Raw genomic sequence first — 22,472 nt, 5'->3', positions numbered from 1 at the left:
TGAAATGATCATATTGAGCTAAGATTTCTTTTTCATTTTTCAATTATTTTGAAGTTTAAAAAAAGACAGAAAAAGAAATCTTCCACATACAGGATGTAGTGTGTCATGCTGTTCTTGACAATGCCCTTACATAGAAGCCTCTGAACCTTACAAGCCTCAGCAGCCCAATGCATAGGCATAATTGTAGAGTGGTAGAGGCACAATTTCCATATGAAGTGGTGTTGGGGACCAATGATTGCTTCATGACAGAACACAGTTATTCTTAAAATTGATGGTCAATACATAGGCAATGCCATTTAATTAATTAATTAATTAATGTAAACACTTTCTAATCTATCCAACCATGAAGTCCCTGATTAGACAGGGCTAGTTTCCCGGTCCCAGATTAAGCCTAGTACTGGACTAAAAAGCATGCTCAAATGAAAAAGACAATACAAAAATAGTTTTTTTAGGCAAGGACTAGGCTTAATCTGCATCTAAGCAGCCAGCCTTCAGAGTTTTGAGGTTGTCTGTGTCATGGAGCAAATATATGGTATTTCAAAACGTGTTTTATTTTGCTCTGATGTGCCTGTGCTTGTGAAGCTTGGGGGAGAAGAAAGCAATGAGGAAGAGGTGATCTCATCTACTACCTCTATCTTTTTGGTCAATAACTGCATTGGGGATTACTTCAATGCATTAAGCATGTATTAACTGATCATGCAGGTTTTTTTCAAGAGCCATGTCCAACCGAACACATTCTAGTAACATTAAAGTGAACCTTTTTCTCGTCCCCTCAGACATGAGTTAAGGCATGCATGTTGCCCTTATGCTGCCATTTGTGAAGGTCTGGTAGTGTGGGGTCTCATGATCTGTGATGCTTTCCCCAAAAGAGCAGCATAGGGTGGAACACTACCCTGCTGTCATACAGACTGACTGACTGACTGATCGTCATTTTACTTACGTCGGCAGGGACCAGCAGGCTCCTGCCCATGTGCTGGTTAAAAGAGAGGCACCAGGCTTCAGTGTACCTATTCATGTTGGGCACATACTTCTTCACTGTCTCGTCATTCAGCCTGAGCCAAACACCATCATCATTGCGGATCTATGGGAAAACAAGCAACAGAGGGAAGAGAGCACAGTCATACCCCCCTCCTGTCACTATGGAAACATAGTCAACTGGGTTGAATGGCTCCAGAACCCCAGAATCAACAAGGAAGGCAGAGTGACCTATCTGAGTGGTGCAAAATGTAAAAGCCAGGTGATAAACACCTAAATTGGAACGCAGTGGCTGTACAGTAACATACTATACATGACGTCAGAGCTCTGGCTCTGTGCTTCACAGCACTGTATGTGTTTTGACTGACAGCTGTTCTGAACTTGTTATTGCCCCTCCCGCACAGTTTTGTTGTCTGATTGAGGGAAATGCTGAGACGTTGAGGATTACAATAAATACCGCTTTGATGTCACACATGCAAGTCATACACCCACGAATCCAAATGTGCACTTTACATTTCCATATCAGAAAACTCAAGTCATATACGTTGTCAACATTTATGATCACTATGTTTGATGTACAGTTACCAGATGACATGGTGTCATACCCTGGGTTGTTCTGAACAGAATGAGCCTGGTTGATGGACAGTTACCAGATGACATGGTGTCATACCCTGGGTTGTTCTGAACAGAATGAGCCTGGTTGATGGACAGTTACCAGATGACATGGTGTCATACCCTGGGTTGTTCTGAACAGAATGAGTCTGGTTGATGGACAGTTACCAGATGACATGGTAGCATACCCTGGGTTGTCCTGAAGAGAATGAGCCTGGTTGATGGACAGTTACCAGATGACATGGTAGCATACCCTGGGTTGTTCTGAACAGAATGAGCCTGGTTGATGGACAGTTACCAGATGACATGGTGTCATACCCTGGGTTGTTCTGAACAGAATGAGCCTGGTTGATGGACAGTTACCAGATGACATGGTAGCATACCCTGGGTTGTTCTGAACAGAATGAGCCTGGTTGATGGACAGTTACCAGATGACATGGTGTCATACCCTGGGTTGTTCTGAACAGAATGAGCCTGGTTGATGTACAGTTACCAGATGACATGGTAGCATACCCTGGGTTGTTCTGAACAGAATGAGCCTGGTTGATGGACAGTTACCAGATGACATGGTGTCATACCCTGGGTTGTTCTGAACAGAATGAGCCTGGTTGATGTACAGTTACCAGATGACATGGTAGCATACCCTGGGTTGTTCTGAACAGAATGAGCCTGGTTGATGGACAGTTACCAGATGACATGGTGTCATACCCTGGGTTGTTCTGAACAGAATGAGCCTGGTTGATGGACAGTTACCAGATGACATGGTAGCATACCCTGGGTTGTTCTGAACAGAATGAGCCTGGTTGATGGACAGTTACCAGATGACATGGTAGCATACCCTGGGTTGTTCTGAACAGAATGAGCCTGGTTGATGGACAGTTACCAGATGACATGGTAGCATACCCTGGGTTGTTCTGAACAGAATGAGCCTGGTTGATGGACAGTTACCAGATGACATGGTGTCATACCCTGGGTTGTTCTGAACAGAATGAGCCTGGTTGATGGACAGTTACCAGATGACATGGTGTCATACCCTGGGTTGTTCTGAACAGAATGAGCCTGGTTGATGGACAGTTACCAGATGACATGGTGTCATACCCTGGGTTGTTCTGAACAGAATGAGCCTGGTTGATGGACAGTTACCAGATGACATGGTGTCATACCCTGGGTTGTTCTGAACAGAATGAGCCTGGTTGATGGACAGTTACCAGATTACATGGTAGCATACCCTGGGTTGTTCTGAACAGAATGAGCCTGGTTGATGGACAGTTACCAGATGACATGGTAGCATACCCTGGGTTGTTCTGAACAGAATGAGCCTGGTTGATGGACAGTTACCAGATGACATGGTGTCATACCCTGGGTTGTTCTGAACAGAATGAGCCTGGTTGATGGACAGTTACCAGATGACATGGTGTCATACCCTGGGTTGTTCTGAACAGAATGAGCCTGGTTGATGGACAGTTACCAGATGACATGGTGTCATACCCTGGGTGGTTCTGAACAGAATGAGTCTGTTTTGTCTATTTTGAAGAAAATTTGCCACGGCACACGCAACTGAATGCACTCATGACTTCTTTCTGTGCGCACCAAAATGATGATCCGCATTGTCAAAGCCTTATACTAATATCGTATTTTATAGCTTAGCTAGAAAAGCTAAGCTTTGTCTTATGTTGTACTTACCCCACGTTTTCCATGAATATTCTTATCTTACTGAATTTTACAGAGTATTTTCTGATTTTATTTATCAACAAATGCGGTGAAAAGTACAGGAAATGTAAAATGCACATAAAATCAACAGTGTAATGTTTGGATTCAGTCTTGTGTCAGGTGGAATGTTGTGCCCTCACCGTATGTCTAAAAATAATCTACAAACGGTTCCCTTTCAATTACAACCATGCTTATGCATACGCTTTTCATATTTCTTCTGTAGGAAACATTTCAATTTAGCCCTATTCATACAGGCTAATTCCCAAGAGTCTAAAGGGTTAAGGTTACACACTTGGATCCCAAGTTAGGATTCAGTCCTAGTTAATTCAAATAGAAAACAAAATCAAGGAGAAAACGGACAACAAACCAGAAAAAGGTCAAAGGAAAGAGTAAAGCTATGACATGATCAAATCGCCTGGTCTAAAGCAGTTTACCTCATCAATGAAGGTGACGGTGCCATTGACTTGCACTATGCCTATCTGTTCGCTCTGCAGGGAGGGGTGACTACGCACGCGGAGGCCTGCACTGTCCTTGGACACAAATTTGCGGACCTGAGAGAAGCAGAGGAGAGACAGGGAGACAGTGAGCTGCAGGAACCTCAGGAGGGGAAAGAGAAAAAGAAGTGTCAGCAGAGGGGAAGAGGACAGACACACACACTGCAGAGACAGACATACAAACAATCTATACATTCACATACACACACAAACAATCTATACATTCACACACACACACACACACACATATAGGCATGCCCACAAAGCAAAATAGTGGGAGAAAGCGTAGAAGTACTCCATTCGGGAGACACTGCTGGTCGGTCAGTCCAAACACAGGGTTGACTTGAAACAAGAGTTGTTCATCATCTCAATAAAAATTCCCTGGTTAAATAAAGAACTAAAAATATTCAAACAATAATAAACCCTACCATCCACCCAGTTCTCTGATGATGCTGGATATGATCCACTGTACACGAGATCAGAAGGAGCTACAAAGAGCTGATTGGAAATGTGCAGTTTGTTTCCCCATTGTCTGTTTGATATTAGTGAGCTCCAAAAACAATGATACAGAACATGGTTTGTGACAGTAGAAAATATTCACTGTATTAAACATATCATCCTCACACAACACAATGTTCTTCATTATAAATGTCCACACAGATAAGCACCAGTTAGAATGAGAGTGAACAAGACGTGAAAACAATTATCCTATGGACTCCACCCAGACAACACCTGGAGTAAACAACAGAGGACCCGATACAAAACAGTAAATGAACACACAACAGACACTACTGGCTATGACGGTGTGTTTTCAGGTTCTTTGGTCTGTTCTCAGATGAGCATGTGTGGGGTCAGGTGTGTCGGTCTCACCTTGCTAGGTTGGGGCTCGGCCTTGGGTTTAACCATCTGTGTGCCGGGTGGGATCATGCCTTTAGGAGGGTCTTTCACCTCCACCTCCAGACCAGCATCTAGTGGGTTAAACACACACATAGTCAACACTCAGCTAGCAGATAACTTTCATTAATATTAACAACTAATATATGTTGAATACATTGTACTAACTAATACATGTATTTTCTCTAATCTTAGACTAAACACAATACCAACGTACATTTTTTGAGTGCTTGTGCCAAACCTTCAATTAACAGAAACTCAAAAATTACACATTGACACAAGGTATGTTGACCTGACTTGACCTCTAGTCCAATTTCAATAGAGGAAATGGGAACTGGGATTTGAATTTCTGTTCACTTATTACAATGAAATGACTGAATATAATTAGAAGTGACCCCAACCCTGGTCTGGTTTACCGATCTCGATGCTGTCGATGGTGACGTGGATGGTATAGAGGCCCACAGCCCCGGGGGTCCAGTTGGCGCTGTAGGTCCCATCTGTGTTGGCCCAGATCAACATGTTCTCACTGGGCCTGGCGGGGGAGAGGCACAGGGATGAAAACGTTTAAATCCAAATCCACTTTGACTTTTCATGTCATCAAACCTAGGTTCAAATGGTGTACGAAAATGTATGCACTCAAGTCGCTCTGGATAAGAGTGTCTGCTAAATGACTCAATTGTAAATTGAGTTTGTTTACATTCAATTACTTTTGCTGCACTTGATTGAACTTTCTCATCCATTACCTCTTTGGAGAGGGCGAAGCAAAGCGAAGCTCCTCGAACGAGTAGTTCTCATAGGCCTGGACAAAGAGGATAAGCACGGTGTCAAAAACATAATACAGGTTGGTTACGCGCTAAAAACAAACCACTTCTCTATCATTTCACAAGGAAACACGGTGAGCAACAGCTTCACCTAGGTTCTGCCATGTTGCTTTCCCCTCCAGATCTAGAAGATGTGTGGAGGGAGGTGAACAAGGGCCCAGGTAGAAAATAGACCACTATTCTTCACATACAAGCTAATAAATACATTTCAGTCCAATGCATAAAGATAAAACATTCATTTTAATATAAACATCTAAACAAATCCGTTTGATCTCTAAGGTCACAGGTTTATGGTTGCCCAACCTTCATCATTGTGATGGCGATGTAGCGCGCCTCCTTGACGATCATGGGCTCGTAAGTGGCGTCCAGCTTGGGCATGGGCAGGCCCCCGAAGGTCAGGTCAGCAGTGCCCGAGGAGGAGGGGTTGGTGCTGCCTGGGAGACGCTGCAGCGTCCTCACGCACTCCTGCTGCATGGACTTCTTCTGGGAGACGGGCACCGCCTTCACCTCCACCTGGGGGAGAGTAGAGGGAAAGACATGGGATGCCTTCAACAAGGTGTACAGTTCGCAAATGTTAGCTAACATATTTATTTGATGTTCACAATGAACATCTGATAACATTACAGTGGATTCAAATCTGGTGAGGCTATCAGTGATCTAGCTACCAGCAACCAGTCATTTTCCATGCACACAAGGGGACACAACTAGAGAGCTTGTGACCAGACTTGAAAATGTCCCAAATGAAAGCAAATTTCAGTGGCTTGGTAGCCAGTCTGAATGGCAGGTTAGTTAACATTCTGAATAGGTAGTGTGCGGCAAACATAAGTGTATGTTTTGGGTCTAACCTGTCACTACAAACAATCATGTGACGATGTAGGCTTTCTATGACATGAAGTAAGAACAGAACAATTCAAAACCCTGACCTTCATGTTGGGCACATGCACCACGTCTCCGTACTGGTCTTTGGTCTGGACGGCCACTGTGGTGGGCCAGCCGCAGCAGATGTGGTCCTTGTTCAGGATCAGAGACGTCTTCTCGGGGTCCGCGTAGGAGTCCGGTTGCAGCCACCTGGGGGAGGGGGGGGGTACATTTCTTTATTCATATATTTATTTACAACCTGGCCAAGAGACAAAGAAATGTACCACAACGTGAGAATATTCATAGCTGTTCTTCACAGCTTACCTGGCTATGTGCTGAGCTTTGTTTCACGCAGTGTGTGTACGTGAGCATGTGTGCCTGTGTGTTTGTGTCTACATGCCGTCTCCATCTCTCTCACCTGGCCAGGCGTCCTCCGCTGGAGTTCTGCACACAGGTAATGAAGTCCTCCAGGAAGGAGTGCTCGTTGGTCTGCAGGTGCAGGGGCAGGTTGCCCTCCAGAGCTTCCAGGATTGTGGGGGAGTGGGACAAGGCCAGGCCCTTGCCCAGGATACCTGAGTGGGCCTTACACACCTGGAGTGAGAGGGAAAGGGGGAAGGAGAGGGTAGTACAGTCTTGCTTTAAAGTATGAGAACCCTACAGGGCTGGTCATTAATTTGTTATAAATATTAACATAAACCCCAATTCGTAATAAAGACATTCCAAGTAAATGACAGAAACAGAAATACATGATATATTTTCATTGTTTATTTAACAAAAGTGGTTTATTTAACCGAAACTCAGATTTGATGTGTGCAAAACTATGTGAACCCCAATAGTTTGAGGAACCTACATCAGCAGCGATAACTTGGAGTAAACGTCTCCTATAGCCAGTAATCAGTCTCTGACATATGTTTTGAGGGATATTTGCCAACTCCTCCTTACAGAACTCAGCCAATTGAATGAGGTTTGAGGGGGGTCTGGCATGAACTGCCTGCTTCAGGTCCTGCCACATCTCAAATTGGATTTAGGTCAGGACTTTGACATGGCCAATCCAAAACACAAATCTTCTTTCTCCTGAGCCATTCTTTGGTAGACTTATTTGAATACTTTGTGTCGTTGTCTTGATGGAAGACCCATTTTCGACCCAGCTTTAGCTCCTTGACTGATGGCCTGACGTTCTGTTCCAGAGTCTCCTGGTATACCTCAGAACCCATGGTTCCCTTAATGATGTGGAGTTGTCCAGGTCCAGAGGAGGCAAAGCAGCCCCAGATCTTGACATTCCCACCACCATCCTTGACTGTTGGGATAAGGTTATTTTGGTGGTAGGCAGTGTTGTGTTGCAGCCGGTCGCGACTGGTAGACCCATGAGGCGGCTCACAATTGGCACAGCATCGTCCGGGTTAGGGGAATGTTTGGCCGGCAGGGATGTCCTTGTCCCATCATGCACTAGCGGGCCGGGCACAGTGCGCACAGACACGGCCACCAGGTGTACTGTGTTTTCAAAGTGGGCATTGTGTCAAGAAGCAGTGCAGTTTGGTTGGGTTGGTTGGGCTCTCGACCTTCGCCTCTCGAGTCCGTACGGGAGTTGCAGCGATGAGACAAGACTAACTACCAATTGGATACCACAAAATTAAGGAGAAAAAGGGGTATAAAAAAATAATAAGTTTGTCCAGGTGGTCTCTAGCAAAGGTAAGACGGGCAGTTTGGTTATTTTTTGACAGCAGAGGCTTCTTCCTAGCAACCCTCCCATGAATGGCATTTCTATTCAATGTTCTTCTTACTGTTGAAGCATGCAAAGTTACCGGAGATGCAGCAAGGGAGGTCTGCATCTCTAGATTAAAAATGTGGGTTTTGGAAGGGCGTTCACTTCTAGGCAGAGTTGCTGTCATGTTAAATGCTCTCCATTTGTAAATTATTTGCCTCAGTGGACTGATGGAGCTCAAATCTTTTTTAAATGATTTTATAGCCTCCACAGACTGTGCTCTCACTAGCCTTGTCCTGATGTCCTCTGAGATCTCCTTTCCTCTCAGCATGGTGTGCTTTGCATTCACCTGAATTGGTAACACCAAACTGACCAGGTTTCTTATCTCTATTTATCAGAGTACCAGCCAAACTCTTTCCGGAAGAGCTCTCCTTTGATAGGTTCATTTGGTACCCAATTATTAACCCCCGACTCTACTACCACTTGATTTAACCAATGCAACTTGAAGTTCACTTATTTTTTAACCTGCAGTAATTCCTTTTTAACTGTGTTTTTCAACTACAGGCATGATTCCTCTACACCAACAAATGGTATTGGTAAATGTAAACCTGTTATGTCAGATCAAAAAGGCCGAAAAACATCTGTTCACATACTTTCAAGCAGCACTGTATGTCATCGTTACATGCTGACAGAGGCTTGAGGATACGTTTGAGGACTGGCCGTCTTTTTCATACCTCATGCTTACACACTTGAGAGCTTTAGTTATGTCACAATGTGATTATGAAAAAGTCAAATGGCATCAGAATACCTGGAGAGAGGCCTCTTCAAGAATCTCAAGGTCTTCTTCAAGTTCATTCCCTGGAAAAAAAAGCACAGAGGATAAAATATGATATGCCATTAAGGGCAAAACATGCACATACCGTTGATGTCAGAAGTTTACATACAGTTTAGTCAACTACATTTAAACTCAGTTCACAATTCCTTACATTTAATCCATGTAAGGATCAGTTAGGATCACCACTTTATTTAAAAAATTTGAAATGTCAAAATAATAGCAGAGAGTGATTTCAGCTTTTATTTCTTTCATCACATTCCCAGTGGGTCAGAAGTCTACATACACTCAATTAGTATTTGGTAGCATTGCCTTTAAATGGTTTAACTTGGGTCAAACGTTTCGGGTAGCCTTCCACAAGCTTCCCACAATAAGTTGGGTGAATTTTGGCCCATTCCTCCTGACAGAACTGGTGTAACTGAGTCAGGTTTGTAAGGCCTCCTTGCTCGCACACACTTTTTCAGTTCTGCCCACACATTTTCAATAGGATTGAGGTCAGGGCTTTGTGATGGCCACTCCAATACCTTGACTTTGTTGTCCTTAAGCCATTTTGCCACAACTTTGGAAGTATGCTTGGGGTCATTGTCCATTTGGAAGACCCATTTGCGACCAACCTTTAACTTCCTGACTGAGGTCTTGAGATGTTGCTTCAATATATCCACATAATTTTCCTTCCTTGTGACGCCATGTATTTTGTGAAGTGCACCAGTCTCTCCTGCAGCAAAGCACCCCCACAACATGATGCTGCCACCCCCGTGCTTCACGGTTGGGTTGGTGTTCTTTGGCTTGCAAGCCTCCCCCTTTTTCCTCCAAACATAACAATCGTCATTATGGCCAAACAGTCCCATTTTAGTTTCATCAGACCAGAGGACATTTCTCCAAAAAGTACGATCTTTGTCCCCATGTGCAGTTGCAAACCGGAGTCTGGCTTTTTTATGGTGGTTTTGGAGCAGTGGCTTCTTCCTTGCCGAGCGGCCATTCAGGATATGTCGATATAGGACTCATTTTACTGTGGATATAGATACTTTTGTACCCGTTTCCTCCAGCATCTTCACAAGGTCCTTTGCTGTTGTTCTGGGACTGATTTTCACTTTTCGCACCAAAGTACTTTCATCTCTAGGAGACTAAATGCGTCTCCTTCCTGAGCGGTATGACGGCTGCGTGGTCCCATGGTGTTAATACTTGTGTACTATTGTTTGTACAGATGAACGTGGTACCTTCAGGCATTTGGAAGTTGCTCCCAAAGATGAACCAGACTTGGAGGAATTTTTATCTGAGGTCTTGGCTGATTTCTTTTGATTTTCCCATGATGTCAAGCAAAGACGCACTGAGTCTGAAGGTAGGCCTTGAAATACATCCACAGGTACACCTCCAATTGACTCAAATGATGTCAATTAGCCTATCAGAAGCTTCTAAAGCCATGACATCATTTTCTGGAATTTTCCAAGATGTTTAAAGGCCCAGTCAACTTAGTGTATGTAAACGTGTGACCCACTGGAATTGTAATACAGTGAATTATAAGTGAAATAATCGGTCGGTAAACAATCGTTGGAAAAATGACTTGTTTCATGCACAAAGTAGATGTCGTAACCGACTTGTCAAATCTAGTTTGTTAACAAGAAATATGTGGAGTGGTTGAAAAACAACTTTTAATGACTCCAACCTAAGTGTATGTAAACTTCCGACTTCACCTGTATACAGTTGCAGTCAAATATATTGGCACTATTTCTAAGATTAAATTGAAAAAAAAGTTTGGTGATAACAAGTGTATTTGTATGATTTACAATTGCACAGGACCAAGAAAAAAATGACATTTAGAATTTTCCCTTTAAAGTCACAAAATGGCCTGAAATAGTTATGAACCAGTTGTGAAAAGAGAAAACAGAAAATTCTGCTCCATTGTGTAAAGGTGCAAATACATTTTACTGCATCTTCAATAATGAGAACAAGCACCTAATACTTGTATTGAAAGAATATGAGTTGATACAGTACATGCTCAATATGAGTTCTCCTGTGTTACCCATCGGTTTTGCAATGTTCTATGATCTCCCTCACCAAGAGCCAGATCCTTCTTCATCAGAGCAGCAGCACACACACTGCCCAAGTATGCCAGCTCCTTCTCCAGCTGGATAATACCCTGAAACGTGTGCGCGCACACACACACACACACACACACACACACACACGTATAATTTGTTGTAAAAACATGTATTTGCCAACAAATTAAAGTACAATAGGAAAAGTGGGTAAATCTTGTTTTTGGGTAAACTACCCTTTTAACATAGCAAAACAAAGTTCCCCCTTACCTCATCTGGTCCGGGGTTGAATTCGTAACCCACGGCAACACACTTGAAGCCGTAGAAACAAGCCTTCTCGTCTTTTACGTAGTCAGAGGCAGTTTCTAAGGAGAACAGGGCCTCGTTTCCTGGGATCCCAAAGGAAGAACAGAAGGGTGATGCTGTGATATTGTCAGCAGGGAGGACAGGGGGACTACTTTATTGTCGGTCAGCTGAGAATAATTAAAGTAGCTGTGGCAAGTGGCTTAGCAGAGCTGTCCATTGAAGAGATTGAGCTGCCCTGATCAATAACCTAACCTTTGATTGGTTCAAATGACTTGTTTCCTAGCGTGTCATTTGACTTAGCTGGTCAAATGCCTTCCTACTGAAACAAAACACCCTCAAATCGCAAATCGGTTTGAAAAACCCGCAAATCGGTTTGAAATTAAGTAATTAAGCATTGGACCGCTTTTATCTTACCTGGCAGCACTAGGACAGTGGTAGGCCAGCCATTGGAGCCAGAGATCTTCTTGAGCTCCACCCAGGTGTTGATGGTGTCGTGGGCCAGGGGCTTGGTGCTCAGGCTGGACATGTGGAGCGAATGGCTGGGGATGAGCAGGCGAAGGACATCCTCTGGCTGGGCTGTGCCACACTGGGGGTCAAACTCGATGGTGGTCCACCGCACGCAGTCCGGAAATGACACCTGAGGAGTAAAGGGGGAGAGGATGGTTAAAGCCATGAAACAATTATGCGTAGGAAGAGTAGCTGATGCTTCTGCAAAGGTTAATGGTGATCCACATTTTTAAAAAGTCCTGGTTCATACAATATGTCCAGTTCTGCTAGATATATACTTTTCTTTACCCTTGACTAAGAATTCCTATGTTGGGAACAGTCCCACTTCACCGTGTGTGTGTGTGTGCGTGCTTTACCATATACTGTGTGACTCCGGCCTGCTTGTAAGGGTGGTCACTCTCTATTATAGCATAGTGACTGGAGGTGGTGCATGCCGATAGGCCCTGCTCCAGCTGGTTGCCCGTGGTGCTGTCTGTTGATTGGTTGGGGTTGAAAGCCAGTGGGGCATACTTCTGGTTCAAAGCGGAGACAGCAGGAAGTAACTCCTGGACCAGACCAAAGACTTCCACTGCGGCCTGATTGGGAAAAAACATGATCAAATGAATCACACTGGTTCCGTTTCCCTTAAAAGGTACACTTAGATGGTATTGTTATCTGTAAGCAGGAAGTGTATGGTCTTGAATCACGTTTACATCTAGACATATAGGGGTAATAGTACTGGGCACCTACATCGCTTGCTCTTCCCCTTTCAAGTTAACATGATAAGAGTTATCAATGGAAAACTGTATTAACGATGGCCAGGGATATAGCGGAAATACCATAGGTGGGTAAGAAAGGAAAAAGGCAGGAGACAAGTAAACATTCATGAAAAATAGCTACTTTTGCATTATAAGTGTATAATCGCTATTCATAAAATAAAATGGTGAGTCAACAACATCGATACAGGTTGAGCCTACACTACATCACTGGTGCTGGCTTACTGATACGTCACCTTTACTCTTACAGTTTTAGGAAGATTTTACTTTTATATCTTTGCATATTTTTGTTTGTTTATGGCTTTCTTATTCAGTGGCCTTCTAATGGTGGGCCACTTTCCAATTTAGTGAATATTATGATAGTCTTATTGGATTCGAGAGTTCTCTGATTCCAGTGTGTATTTTCCCCTTTGAGGAAGCATATGAATGAAGATTAACCTTTTCACGTATGAGTTCCAAATATCTCTGTCCCCCCAGTGTGAGTTCTTACGCGCAGTTCCACAATTATATTGTTACTTAACAGGTCAGTTAACATGCCCTGCCCTCAAACCAAGGCACGATGCCTGTTAATTATCTATAGGCTATGTTTCAACTGATCAATTGTACATGATTGTCTAACAACAGTTTGAAATGAGGTGTGTTAATTCACATAGAAGTAGTCCATTTCACAATGGCGGACAATTTATGTTTGAGGCATGCAATGCCAAAGGTGAGGATGAGCTGGACAAACTTCTCTCTTCGATGAGAGCCCAAGCACTCCCCCAGGGTTCCCTCAGGTCAAGATCTCCAGTCAGAACAGAACCGGCTCTAAAGTTTTCCCCCTGGTGCATTTTCCAGCTGGCACCCACATTGCCGCCATCATTGTTAAAATGTTCTATTAGTTCTGTAAAACAATGCTAATGCTGTCAAATAAGAATGAACCTGTGTTGTATCCTTTCAAGCTGCTCTGGCCTTATCGTTGCATTGGCCTGTGTATTCATTTGGCTTGTTTAGCATAACTCTGCCCCTTTGGGGAGCCTTTGAGCTCTTCAGTTATTATGTTACCTCATTGTAATATTGTCTCATTGCTATATGCTAATATTTTATTATAATTACTAATAATTCCTCTTTATTGTGTACTTTCTGTAACCACACAGTGTGGAACATAACTTTTGTTGGTATGTTTTAATATTCAATAATCTACTTGCAGTGAAGCTGCTCAACATTTACATTACATTCAGTAATCTAACAAACTCCTATCCAAAGCGACCCACAGAGGCAACCAGGGTCAATGCCCTGCTCAAGGGCACGTCGACAGATCTCTCAAGGTCAAAAACAGGGACGTGAACCAGCAACCTATCAGCCACCGGCCCAAGCTCCCAAACGCCAGGCTACCAGCCCTCCAAGATCCCCCCCCCCACAGTTCCCAGAGAGCTGCCCCTTAACCATCCGAGACCACCTCCCACCGCTAGAAAAAAATAGAATACAATATAATAATTCCATTCCCCCAAGCCCCCGTCCCCCAATCCTCTTGCGACGAGCAATCCCGGATCCAGGATCGTAATCATAGCCTCAAACGAATTAGCATAACGCAGCGGCCATAAATACCCCTAGAAACTTTTCCTATTCATGAAAATCGCAAATGAAATATATTCAAACACAAGCTTAGCCTTTTGTTAACAACACTGTCATCTCAGTTTTTCAAAATATGCTTTACAGCCAACGCTAGACAAGCATTTGTGTAAGTTTATCATGGCATAATGCTATGCTAGGCTCTGCTGGCAGCAGGCAACATTTTCACGAAAATAAGAAAAGCAACCAAATTACATAATTTACCTTTGAAGAATTTCAGATGCTTTCACTCAGGAGACTTCCAGTTAGATAGCAAATGTTCCTTTTTTCCAAAAAGATTATTTTTGTAGGCAAAATAGCTCCCGTTTGTTCATCATGCTTGGCTGAGAAATCGACCGGAAAATGCTACCACTACAACGGCAAACTTTTTTCAAAATTTTGTCCATAATATCGACAGAAACACGGCAAACGTTGTTTAGGATCCATCCTCAAGGTGTTTTTAACATATATATTCAAAAATATATCCGTCGAGGCAATTGGTTTCTCATAAGAAGCGATTGGAAAAAAGGCTACCTCAGCATTTTACGAAAGATTTTCTGCGGGAGACACCATGTGACCACTTGCTATATATGGTCCCTTACGGCTATTCTTCAATGGAAATGCGTAAAAAGACGTCACAATGCTGTAGACACCTTGGGGAATATGTGGAAAACAATCTCATTCGTAGCTCATTCACAGCCATATAAGGAGTCATTGTATCCAAAGCTGTCAATTATATGCATAGTCGAGCATCTTTTCGTGACAAAATATCTTGTCTAAAACGGGAACGTTTTTCATCCAAAAATTGTAATAGCACCCCCTAATGCTTAACTTAATATACCATTTGAATCTAATCGAATAGAATCCACAGATTGCGAGTTGAAGAAAAATATTTTTATTATGAGTATTAGTATATAAGTAATTGACTGACCCGGTCTCTCCAGATCTCCCAACAATGCTCTTTCTAGTGTCAATTTTAGAACAATGTTATGCTTTTTCAGCCATTCCTGAACCTGAGACCAGAAACAGGCTACCTGAGCGCAATACCAAAATAAATGGTCTATTGATTCTGTATCCTCACAACAAAATCTGCAGAGCTATGATGACTGTATGCCCCAAATATTCAACATTTTGTTGGTGGCAAGTTTTAGCTGAAAAGAGCGAAGTCTTGAATAATTCATACACTCTTTACCATTAAATCAGTACCTCAAAAATCTCTTCCCAGCTATTTCGCAATATGTACGGCACCAGCTGTCAACATCCTGGTCCTCAAATGAAACTGGTATACAGTTGAAGACGGATGTTTACATACACCTTAGCCAAATTCATTTAAAGTTATTCACAATTCCTGACATTTAATCCTAGTAAAAATTCCCTGTCTTTTTTATTTCACCTTTATTTAACCAGGTAGGCCAGTTGAGAACAAGTTCTCATTTACAACTGCGACCTGGCCAAGATAAATCAAAGCAGTGCGACACAAACAACAGAGTTACACATGGAATAAACAAATGTACAGTCATTAACACAATAGAAAAAAATAAAGTCTATATACAGTGTGTGCAAATGGTGTGAGGTGGTAAGGCAATAAATAGGCCATAGTAGCGAAGTAATTACAATTTAGCAAATTAACACTGGAGTGATAGATGGGCAGATGATGTGCAAGTAGAAATACTGGTGTGCAAAAGAGCAAAAAAGTAAATAAAACAGTATGAGGATGAGGTCGGTAGATTGGGTGGGCTATTTACAGATGGGCAATGTACAGCTGCAGCGATCGGTTTAGCTGCTCAGATAGCTGATGCTTAAAGTTAGTGAGGGAGATGTCTCCTACTTCAGCAATTTTTGCAGTTCGTTCCAGTCATTGCCAGCAGAGAACTGTAAGGAAAGGTGGCCAAAGAGGTATTGGCTTTAGAGATGACCAATGAGAAATACCTGCTGTAGCACGTGCTACGGGTGGGTGTTGTTATCGTGACCAGTGAGCTGAGATAAGGCGGAGCTTTACCTAGCAAAGACTTAAATATTTTGCGAGGGCCAGCCGACTAGAGCATACAGGTCGCAGTGGTGGGTGGTATATGGGGCTTTGGAGACAAAAAAGGATGGCACTGTGATAGACTGCATCTAATTTACTGAGTAGAGTATTGGAGTATTTTGTAAATGACATCACCGAAGTCAAGGATCGGTAGGATAGTCAGTTTTACAAGGGTATGTTTGGCGGTGTGAGTGAAAGAAGGCTTTGTTGCGAAATAGAAAGCTGATTCTAGATTTAATTTTGGATTGGAGGTGTTTAATGTGAGTCTGGAAGGAGAGTTTACAGTCTAGCCAGACACCTTGGTATTTGTAGTTGTCCACATATTCTAAGACAAAACTGTCGGGTAGCCTTCCACAAGCTTCCCACAATAAGTTGGGTGAATTTTGGCCCATTCCTCCTGATAGAGCTGGTGTAACTGAGTCAGGTTTGTTGGCCTCCTTGCTCGCACACGCTTTTTCAGTTCTGCCCACAGAATTTCTATAGGGTTGAGGTCAGGGTTTTGTGATGGCCACTCCAATACCTTGACTTTGTTGTCCTTAAGCCATTTTGTCACTACTTTGCAAGTATGCTTGGTGTCATTGTCCATTTGGAAGACCCATTTGCGACCAAGCTTTAACTTCCTAAAATTTGTGCGGCCTTTTAAGCATTCTAGAACCGTTAAATAGTTAAATAAAATAGTTACCACTGGGAATGTGATGAAAGAAATAAAAGCTGAAATAAATCATTCTCTATTATTCTGACATTTCACATTCTTAAAATAAAGCGGTGATCCTAACTTACCTAAAACAGGGAATTTTTATTAGGATTAAATGTCAGGAATAGTGAAAAACTGAATAGTGTATAGTGAAAAACTTCTGACTTCAACTGTACTTATTTCACTGTACAGCCTTACCTATGGATTGTGGATCAATGACATGGGGTATCAGTCTACTCAGTGACACCCAGAGAACATTAGTGTCGTAGCTCTTATTGTGGGACTCAAAGAACTGTGAATTGAGACATTTACTGTCAACCTATGTGTATTGAATAGGGTTGTACATTTTTGGGAATATTCAGACGTGGAAACTTTCCGTGGGAATTAACAGGAATATATGGGAATTAACAGAAATATGCAAATTAATATTAATAACATTTAAAATGCAGATTTACCATATCTGGAGACAGAAACATAAACCTTTTACCTTATCATAAGTAAAATAATTGCAAATTATTAAATCCTTCCAATATAAATAAAATAAAAAAAATGTAGTTACTAATTGAACTTTAATTAATGAGTTGACATGGGATGATTTCACTGAACATGAAAAGGGAATATTGAATGATCCATCACATCTCCCCAAAACATTTTCAACATACATCTGTAAAATGATAGTTTCTAGACTAAAGCTTTGGTTGTCTTCCTCTCAGGCTTCCATGTCCTCTCCCTGGACCTTCATGTCCACCTCTTGAACATCAGGCTCTGATGCCTCATCTTCACTGTCACTTTCCAACCTTGTTGAGGATGGTTTGTTGATAGACTCAAAAAGCCTCAAATTTGCCTGGATGGACACCAATTTGTCAACCTGTTGTGTGCTTTGGTGTGCGTGTTCCCAAACAATGACCATTTGCGCTCTGTGGCGGCTGATGTTGGTGGGATTTGGAGGATGATTGAGGTAACAAGGGAAAGAGCTGAGATATGTTGGCACGACTGCCATATTGCATCTTTATTCCAAAGCCCTTGCTTGGAAGTGTACTTCGCCAGACTGACAAGAACCTTGCCCTCATCCAGGCCAAGGTGGCGAGACACGGTAGTGATGACACCATAGGCCTTGTTGATCTCTGCACCGACAGGATGCTCTTGCCAGCATACTTGGGGTTCAACATGTACGCTGCGACGTGTATGGGTTTCAGGCAGAAGTCTTCACTTTTTGATGCATTTCAAAACTGCAGTTTCCTCTGCTTGGAGCAACAGTGAAGTGGGCAGGGCAGTACGGACATCTGCAAGCAGAGTCTGAACATCAGAGAGGATGACATCGTCTCCCTCAATCCGTGCAATGGCTACTGCTATAGGTTTCAGGAGTTTCAGGCTGCTTACCACTCTCCCAAAATACATCATCCAGGAGGATCCTCTTGATGGGGCTGTCCATATCGGCATACTGTGATATGGCCATTTCTTGGAGACTCCTTCCCCTCCAGGAGACTGACAAACGTGATGGCAACACCACCCCAACGGGTGTTGCTGGGCAGCTTCAATGTGGTGTACTTATTCTTCTCACTTTGCTTGGTGAGGTAGATTGCCGCTATAACTTGATGACCCTTCACATACCCAGCCATTTTCTTTGCTCTCTTGTAGAGTGTATGCATTGTTTTCAATGCCATGATGTCCTTGAGGAGGAGGATATTCAATGCATGAGCAGCACAGCCAATGGGTGTGACATGAGGGTAGGACTCCTTTAGACCAAGCAGCCTTCAAGTTTGCAGCATTGTCTGTCACCAATGCAAATACCTTCTGGTCATTGATGACTGCCTTCAGCTCATCTGCAATGTAAAGACCGGCATGTCTGTTGTCCCTTGTGTCTGTTCTCTTGTAGAATACTGGTTGAGAGGTGGAGATGTAGTTAATTATTCCATGCCCACAAATATTCGACCACCCATCAGAGATGATTGCAATACAGTTTGCTTTTCCTATGATTTGCTTGACCTTCACTTGAACTCTGCATCCAGCAAATAGGTAGATAAAGCATGTCTGGTTGGAGGGGTGTATGCTGGGTGAAGAACATTCAGAAATCTCTTCCAATACACATAGCCTGTGAGCATCAGAGGTGAACCAGTTGCATACACAGCTCGAGCAAGACATTCATCAGCATTTCTCTGACAACCTTCCTCCATTGAGTCAAAAAAACATCTGATTCCAGGACCATGAGCTGTTGCTGTCGATAAGGTTTCTTATTCATCATTTTAAGATCAAATAGAAGTAGAGGGACTTTTGTCAGAGGTTGCTTGTTGTGAGAGCTGAGGGAACTTTATGCACTTGGCCAGATGATTCTGCATCTTTGTTACATTCTTTACATATGATTTGGCACAGTATTTGCAAATGTACACAGCTTTTCCTTCTACATTAGCTGCAGTGAAATGTCCCCACACATCAGATAGTGCTTGTGGCATGTTCCTGTAAAAATTTGAAGTTTGTTTTGTAAAAATAACCCAAATACAATTCCACGTACAGATAAATAGTTAAGCAGTTAGAGTAAACAACTCCTTTGTAAGAAATGTTTTAAAATGAAACATGTATGAAAACAGGTGAATTAACACTCCTCAGTTAGCAGGCTCAAGCAAGCTAAAACCCACATGGTAGCAAAAAAGAACTATCAGAAATTGTTAACAAGTTAGAAATGATTTAAACATACTTTGCTGTAGGCTACTATTTACTAGGTGCCTATTTACTAGTAGCCTATTCACTACTATTTCAAATATATTCACCCAGTACTGTAATCAAAACTTACCAGGCAGCATGTTGTCCTTGGCTCAGACAGTGAAGTATTGTGGGCTCAATAGCATCTCATTAGTGTGCAAGATCTTGAGAATCAGCTGTACATGTGATGGAAGAGTGCACTGCACATGTGATGGAAGAATGGACTGTGCATGCAGAGCGTTGCAATTCCATTGAATTGGGGATAGTTGAACCGAAATATGCCACAATACCTAGACTTGCCTTATGTGTATCCCACAAAAAAGGTTCACTGTTATAGGATACGTTTTTGATGAATTTAATCAAAATTCTGGAAATTTACCAGAAAGTTTACAACTCTAGTATTGAACACTATTGCCAATAAAAGCAATACTGCGTGAATGTTTGAGTCTGATAACTCTGAGGAGGACGTTGGGAAAAAATGTCTTAGGTATTGAGTAGACTGATACCCCATTTCATTGCTCCCCAATCCTTAAGTAAAGCTGTACAGTGCAATATGAATGTCAATACACACAATAGGCTGACTGGGAAGGTGATTTCCCACAGTCACAGTCCCTTGTTAAGAGCTACAATGCTAATATTTGTGTAAACTCTTCACAGTTGTGTTATGTGGGTGTCACCGAGTAGACTGATACCCCATTTCATTGCTTCACATTCCAACCTTGTTTAACATTATCTAGTCTATATATAGCATGATGTCACCAATTGTAACCTTCTGCATCACATTCAAAGAGGTACTTTTATTTTGAAGGCAAACGCCAAATTCCACTATTGTGCCTAATCCTTATTGTGGCTAACTTCACAACACATAACCCGGTCCGGTCGAGGCTCACTATCCAGATGAAGCTAGCTGGCAGCTTATAACGTTAGCTTTGGGCAACAGGGTTAAGTATCTGGCTAGCTATTTATTTTCATGAACTGAAGTTCAATTTCAATAAGTGAACAACAAGTGGCAACCTAGCTAATACTTACTCACAATAATTCCTAAATCATTGCTAAGAATAATGAAAATGACTGCAGTTTCTACTGGTCATTGTTTTCAGGCTGGTTGGATTAGTGCTAGCTAAGTATTTAGCTAAAGCTAGCTACCCCAGAAGTTGCGGTCAAACAAATAATGCTTTATTACCAACGCGGTACTGTAAACACATCGTTCGTGGCCGGTGTTTGCAGACTTTTTTGTACAGCTTTGACAGTGCTACTGATAGTAGTGGTGGAGCTTGGCTTGCACGTGCAAATACAGAACACACAAATTATATAATAGAACTGTGTTATTTGACGTGTCAAGTTAAAAGCTTATTTAATGCGTCAAATAGTGTCATTGTCAAATAGTGTAATTTGACGTGTATCTTTTTTGACACGCAAAGACCCAAACGGCGTTCCATAGTATGTTGTGAAGCTAATAGCAGTGACGCTATTACTGTGTAACTCCGGTAGGACAACATCTGAAAAATAGCGCACTTGGTAGTGTGTACCGGTGCTCGACCACCCACGACAGAAAACGGTTCATTGTCAAGGGCAATGAATTTTACTAACTTGGCGTTAAAAAAAAAAAGTCTAGAATTCCAGTCATTCCAATAAATAATATACCCCTTAATCTTCAAGAATAGGACTTGGAAATATGGAAGTATAGATTATCCAAATAGTTTTGGGGTCATGTTCAGGTTAAACAAAGGACCTATTAGCCAGCCCTACCCTGTTGTTTTTGATTTTGATGTCATGCAGGACTAATTGGGCTCATTGATTTGAGTTGAAAAATAAATGCTGCGCTCATGGAATGGCATGATTTGAGCACAACTGAAAAGTGCTATTTAAATGTGAAAAATGAATGCCATATGCTGCATTTGCTATAAGCCTTATTTATTGTTTGGTAGATTTGGATAGAAAACACTCAACTTCCAAAACTGTTAAAATAATGTCTGAGTATAACAGAACTGATATGGCAGGCAAAAACCTGAGGAAAATCCATCCAGGAAGTGGGATTTTTTTGATGTGGGTATTTTCAATTGAATGCATATAGAGTACCTAATGGGTTAGGATCCAGATTGACATCTAGTGGAAGCCATAGGAACTGCAGTCTTTAGACATCGTTTCAGGCTTGTTTTCTGAAAAATGAAAGAATGAGACCTTTCTGTCAGTGAACTGAGGTAGAATGTAGAGCTGGTTGGTGCGCGTGACCGAGTGCTCGCCCTTCGTTGTTTTTCCTTTCTGTTGAATACACTATTGTCCGGTTGGAATATTAGCAATTATTTTGACAATTGACAACCTGAGGATTAATTATAAACATCATTTGACATGTTTTGATGAACTTTACCGCTAATATTAGGATGTTTTCGTCTGCATGTTTTGACCGTCTTTGAGCCAGTGGATTACTGAGCAAAACGCGTCAAACTGAGTTTTTGGGATATAAAGAGGGACTTTATCGAACAAATGAACATTTATTGTATAGCTGAGACTCTTGTGACTGCAACCATATTAAGATCTTCAAAGGTAAGTGATTAAGTTTATCGCTATTTCTGACTTTTGTAATTCCTTTACTTGGTTGTAAAATGTTTGTATGTTTTTGTAAGCGGGGCGCTGTCCTCAGATAATCGCATGGTATGCTTTCGCCTTAAAGCCTTTTTGAAATCTGACGATGCGGCTGGATTCAAGTTCATCTTTAAACTGATGTATAACACTTGTATTTTTTATGAATGTTTATTATGACTATTTCTGTATTTTTTATTTGGCGCTCTGCAATTTCACAGGATGTTGTCAAGGTGGGTCGCTAGCGGAACTCCTGCGCCAGAAAGGTTATTGGATTTCGCCTTGGAGTCTCGCTGAAATGTTCTTACTCTTCCAAATGACTGCTGGACTTGTTGAATACTCGATCCATACAGCAGACAATGTGAGCTAAGTTACGAATGCTG

General features: G+C 42.1%; 1 protein-coding gene across 8 annotated transcripts in view; it reads right to left on the bottom strand.

Annotated features, from left to right (window-relative positions):
* The window catches only part of mycbp2 (MYC binding protein 2), a 294,316-nt gene that overhangs the window by 71,059 nt on the left and 200,785 nt on the right, over positions 1 to 22,472 (bottom strand). For 6 of the 8 annotated variants that reach the window (XM_021578600.2, XM_021578599.2, XM_021578604.2 and 3 more), the window contains exons 38-50: positions 12,104 to 12,322; positions 11,655 to 11,877; positions 11,205 to 11,323; positions 10,954 to 11,035; positions 8,875 to 8,924; positions 6,783 to 6,955; positions 6,430 to 6,574; positions 5,810 to 6,019; positions 5,429 to 5,484; positions 5,087 to 5,217; positions 4,662 to 4,759; positions 3,732 to 3,848; positions 941 to 1,081 (exon numbers count right to left, since the gene is read on the bottom strand). In XM_021578600.2, coding sequence (XP_021434275.2) covers positions 941 to 1,081; positions 3,732 to 3,848; positions 4,662 to 4,759; positions 5,087 to 5,217; positions 5,429 to 5,484; positions 5,810 to 6,019; positions 6,430 to 6,574; positions 6,783 to 6,955; positions 8,875 to 8,924; positions 10,954 to 11,035; positions 11,205 to 11,323; positions 11,655 to 11,877; positions 12,104 to 12,322 — 1,764 coding nt within the window. The remainder of the gene's footprint in view (positions 1 to 940; positions 1,082 to 3,731; positions 3,849 to 4,661; positions 4,760 to 5,086; positions 5,218 to 5,428; positions 5,485 to 5,809; positions 6,020 to 6,429; positions 6,575 to 6,782; positions 6,956 to 8,874; positions 8,925 to 10,953; positions 11,036 to 11,204; positions 11,324 to 11,654; positions 11,878 to 12,103; positions 12,323 to 22,472) is intronic. The other 2 variants (XM_021578602.2, XM_021578605.2) reach the window with 1 other exon arrangement.

This window comes from Oncorhynchus mykiss, chromosome 22, assembly GCF_013265735.2.
Source record: "Oncorhynchus mykiss isolate Arlee chromosome 22, USDA_OmykA_1.1, whole genome shotgun sequence".
NCBI lineage: Eukaryota > Metazoa > Chordata > Actinopteri > Salmoniformes > Salmonidae > Oncorhynchus > Oncorhynchus mykiss.
This window is presented reverse-complemented; position numbering and strand designations above follow the sequence as displayed.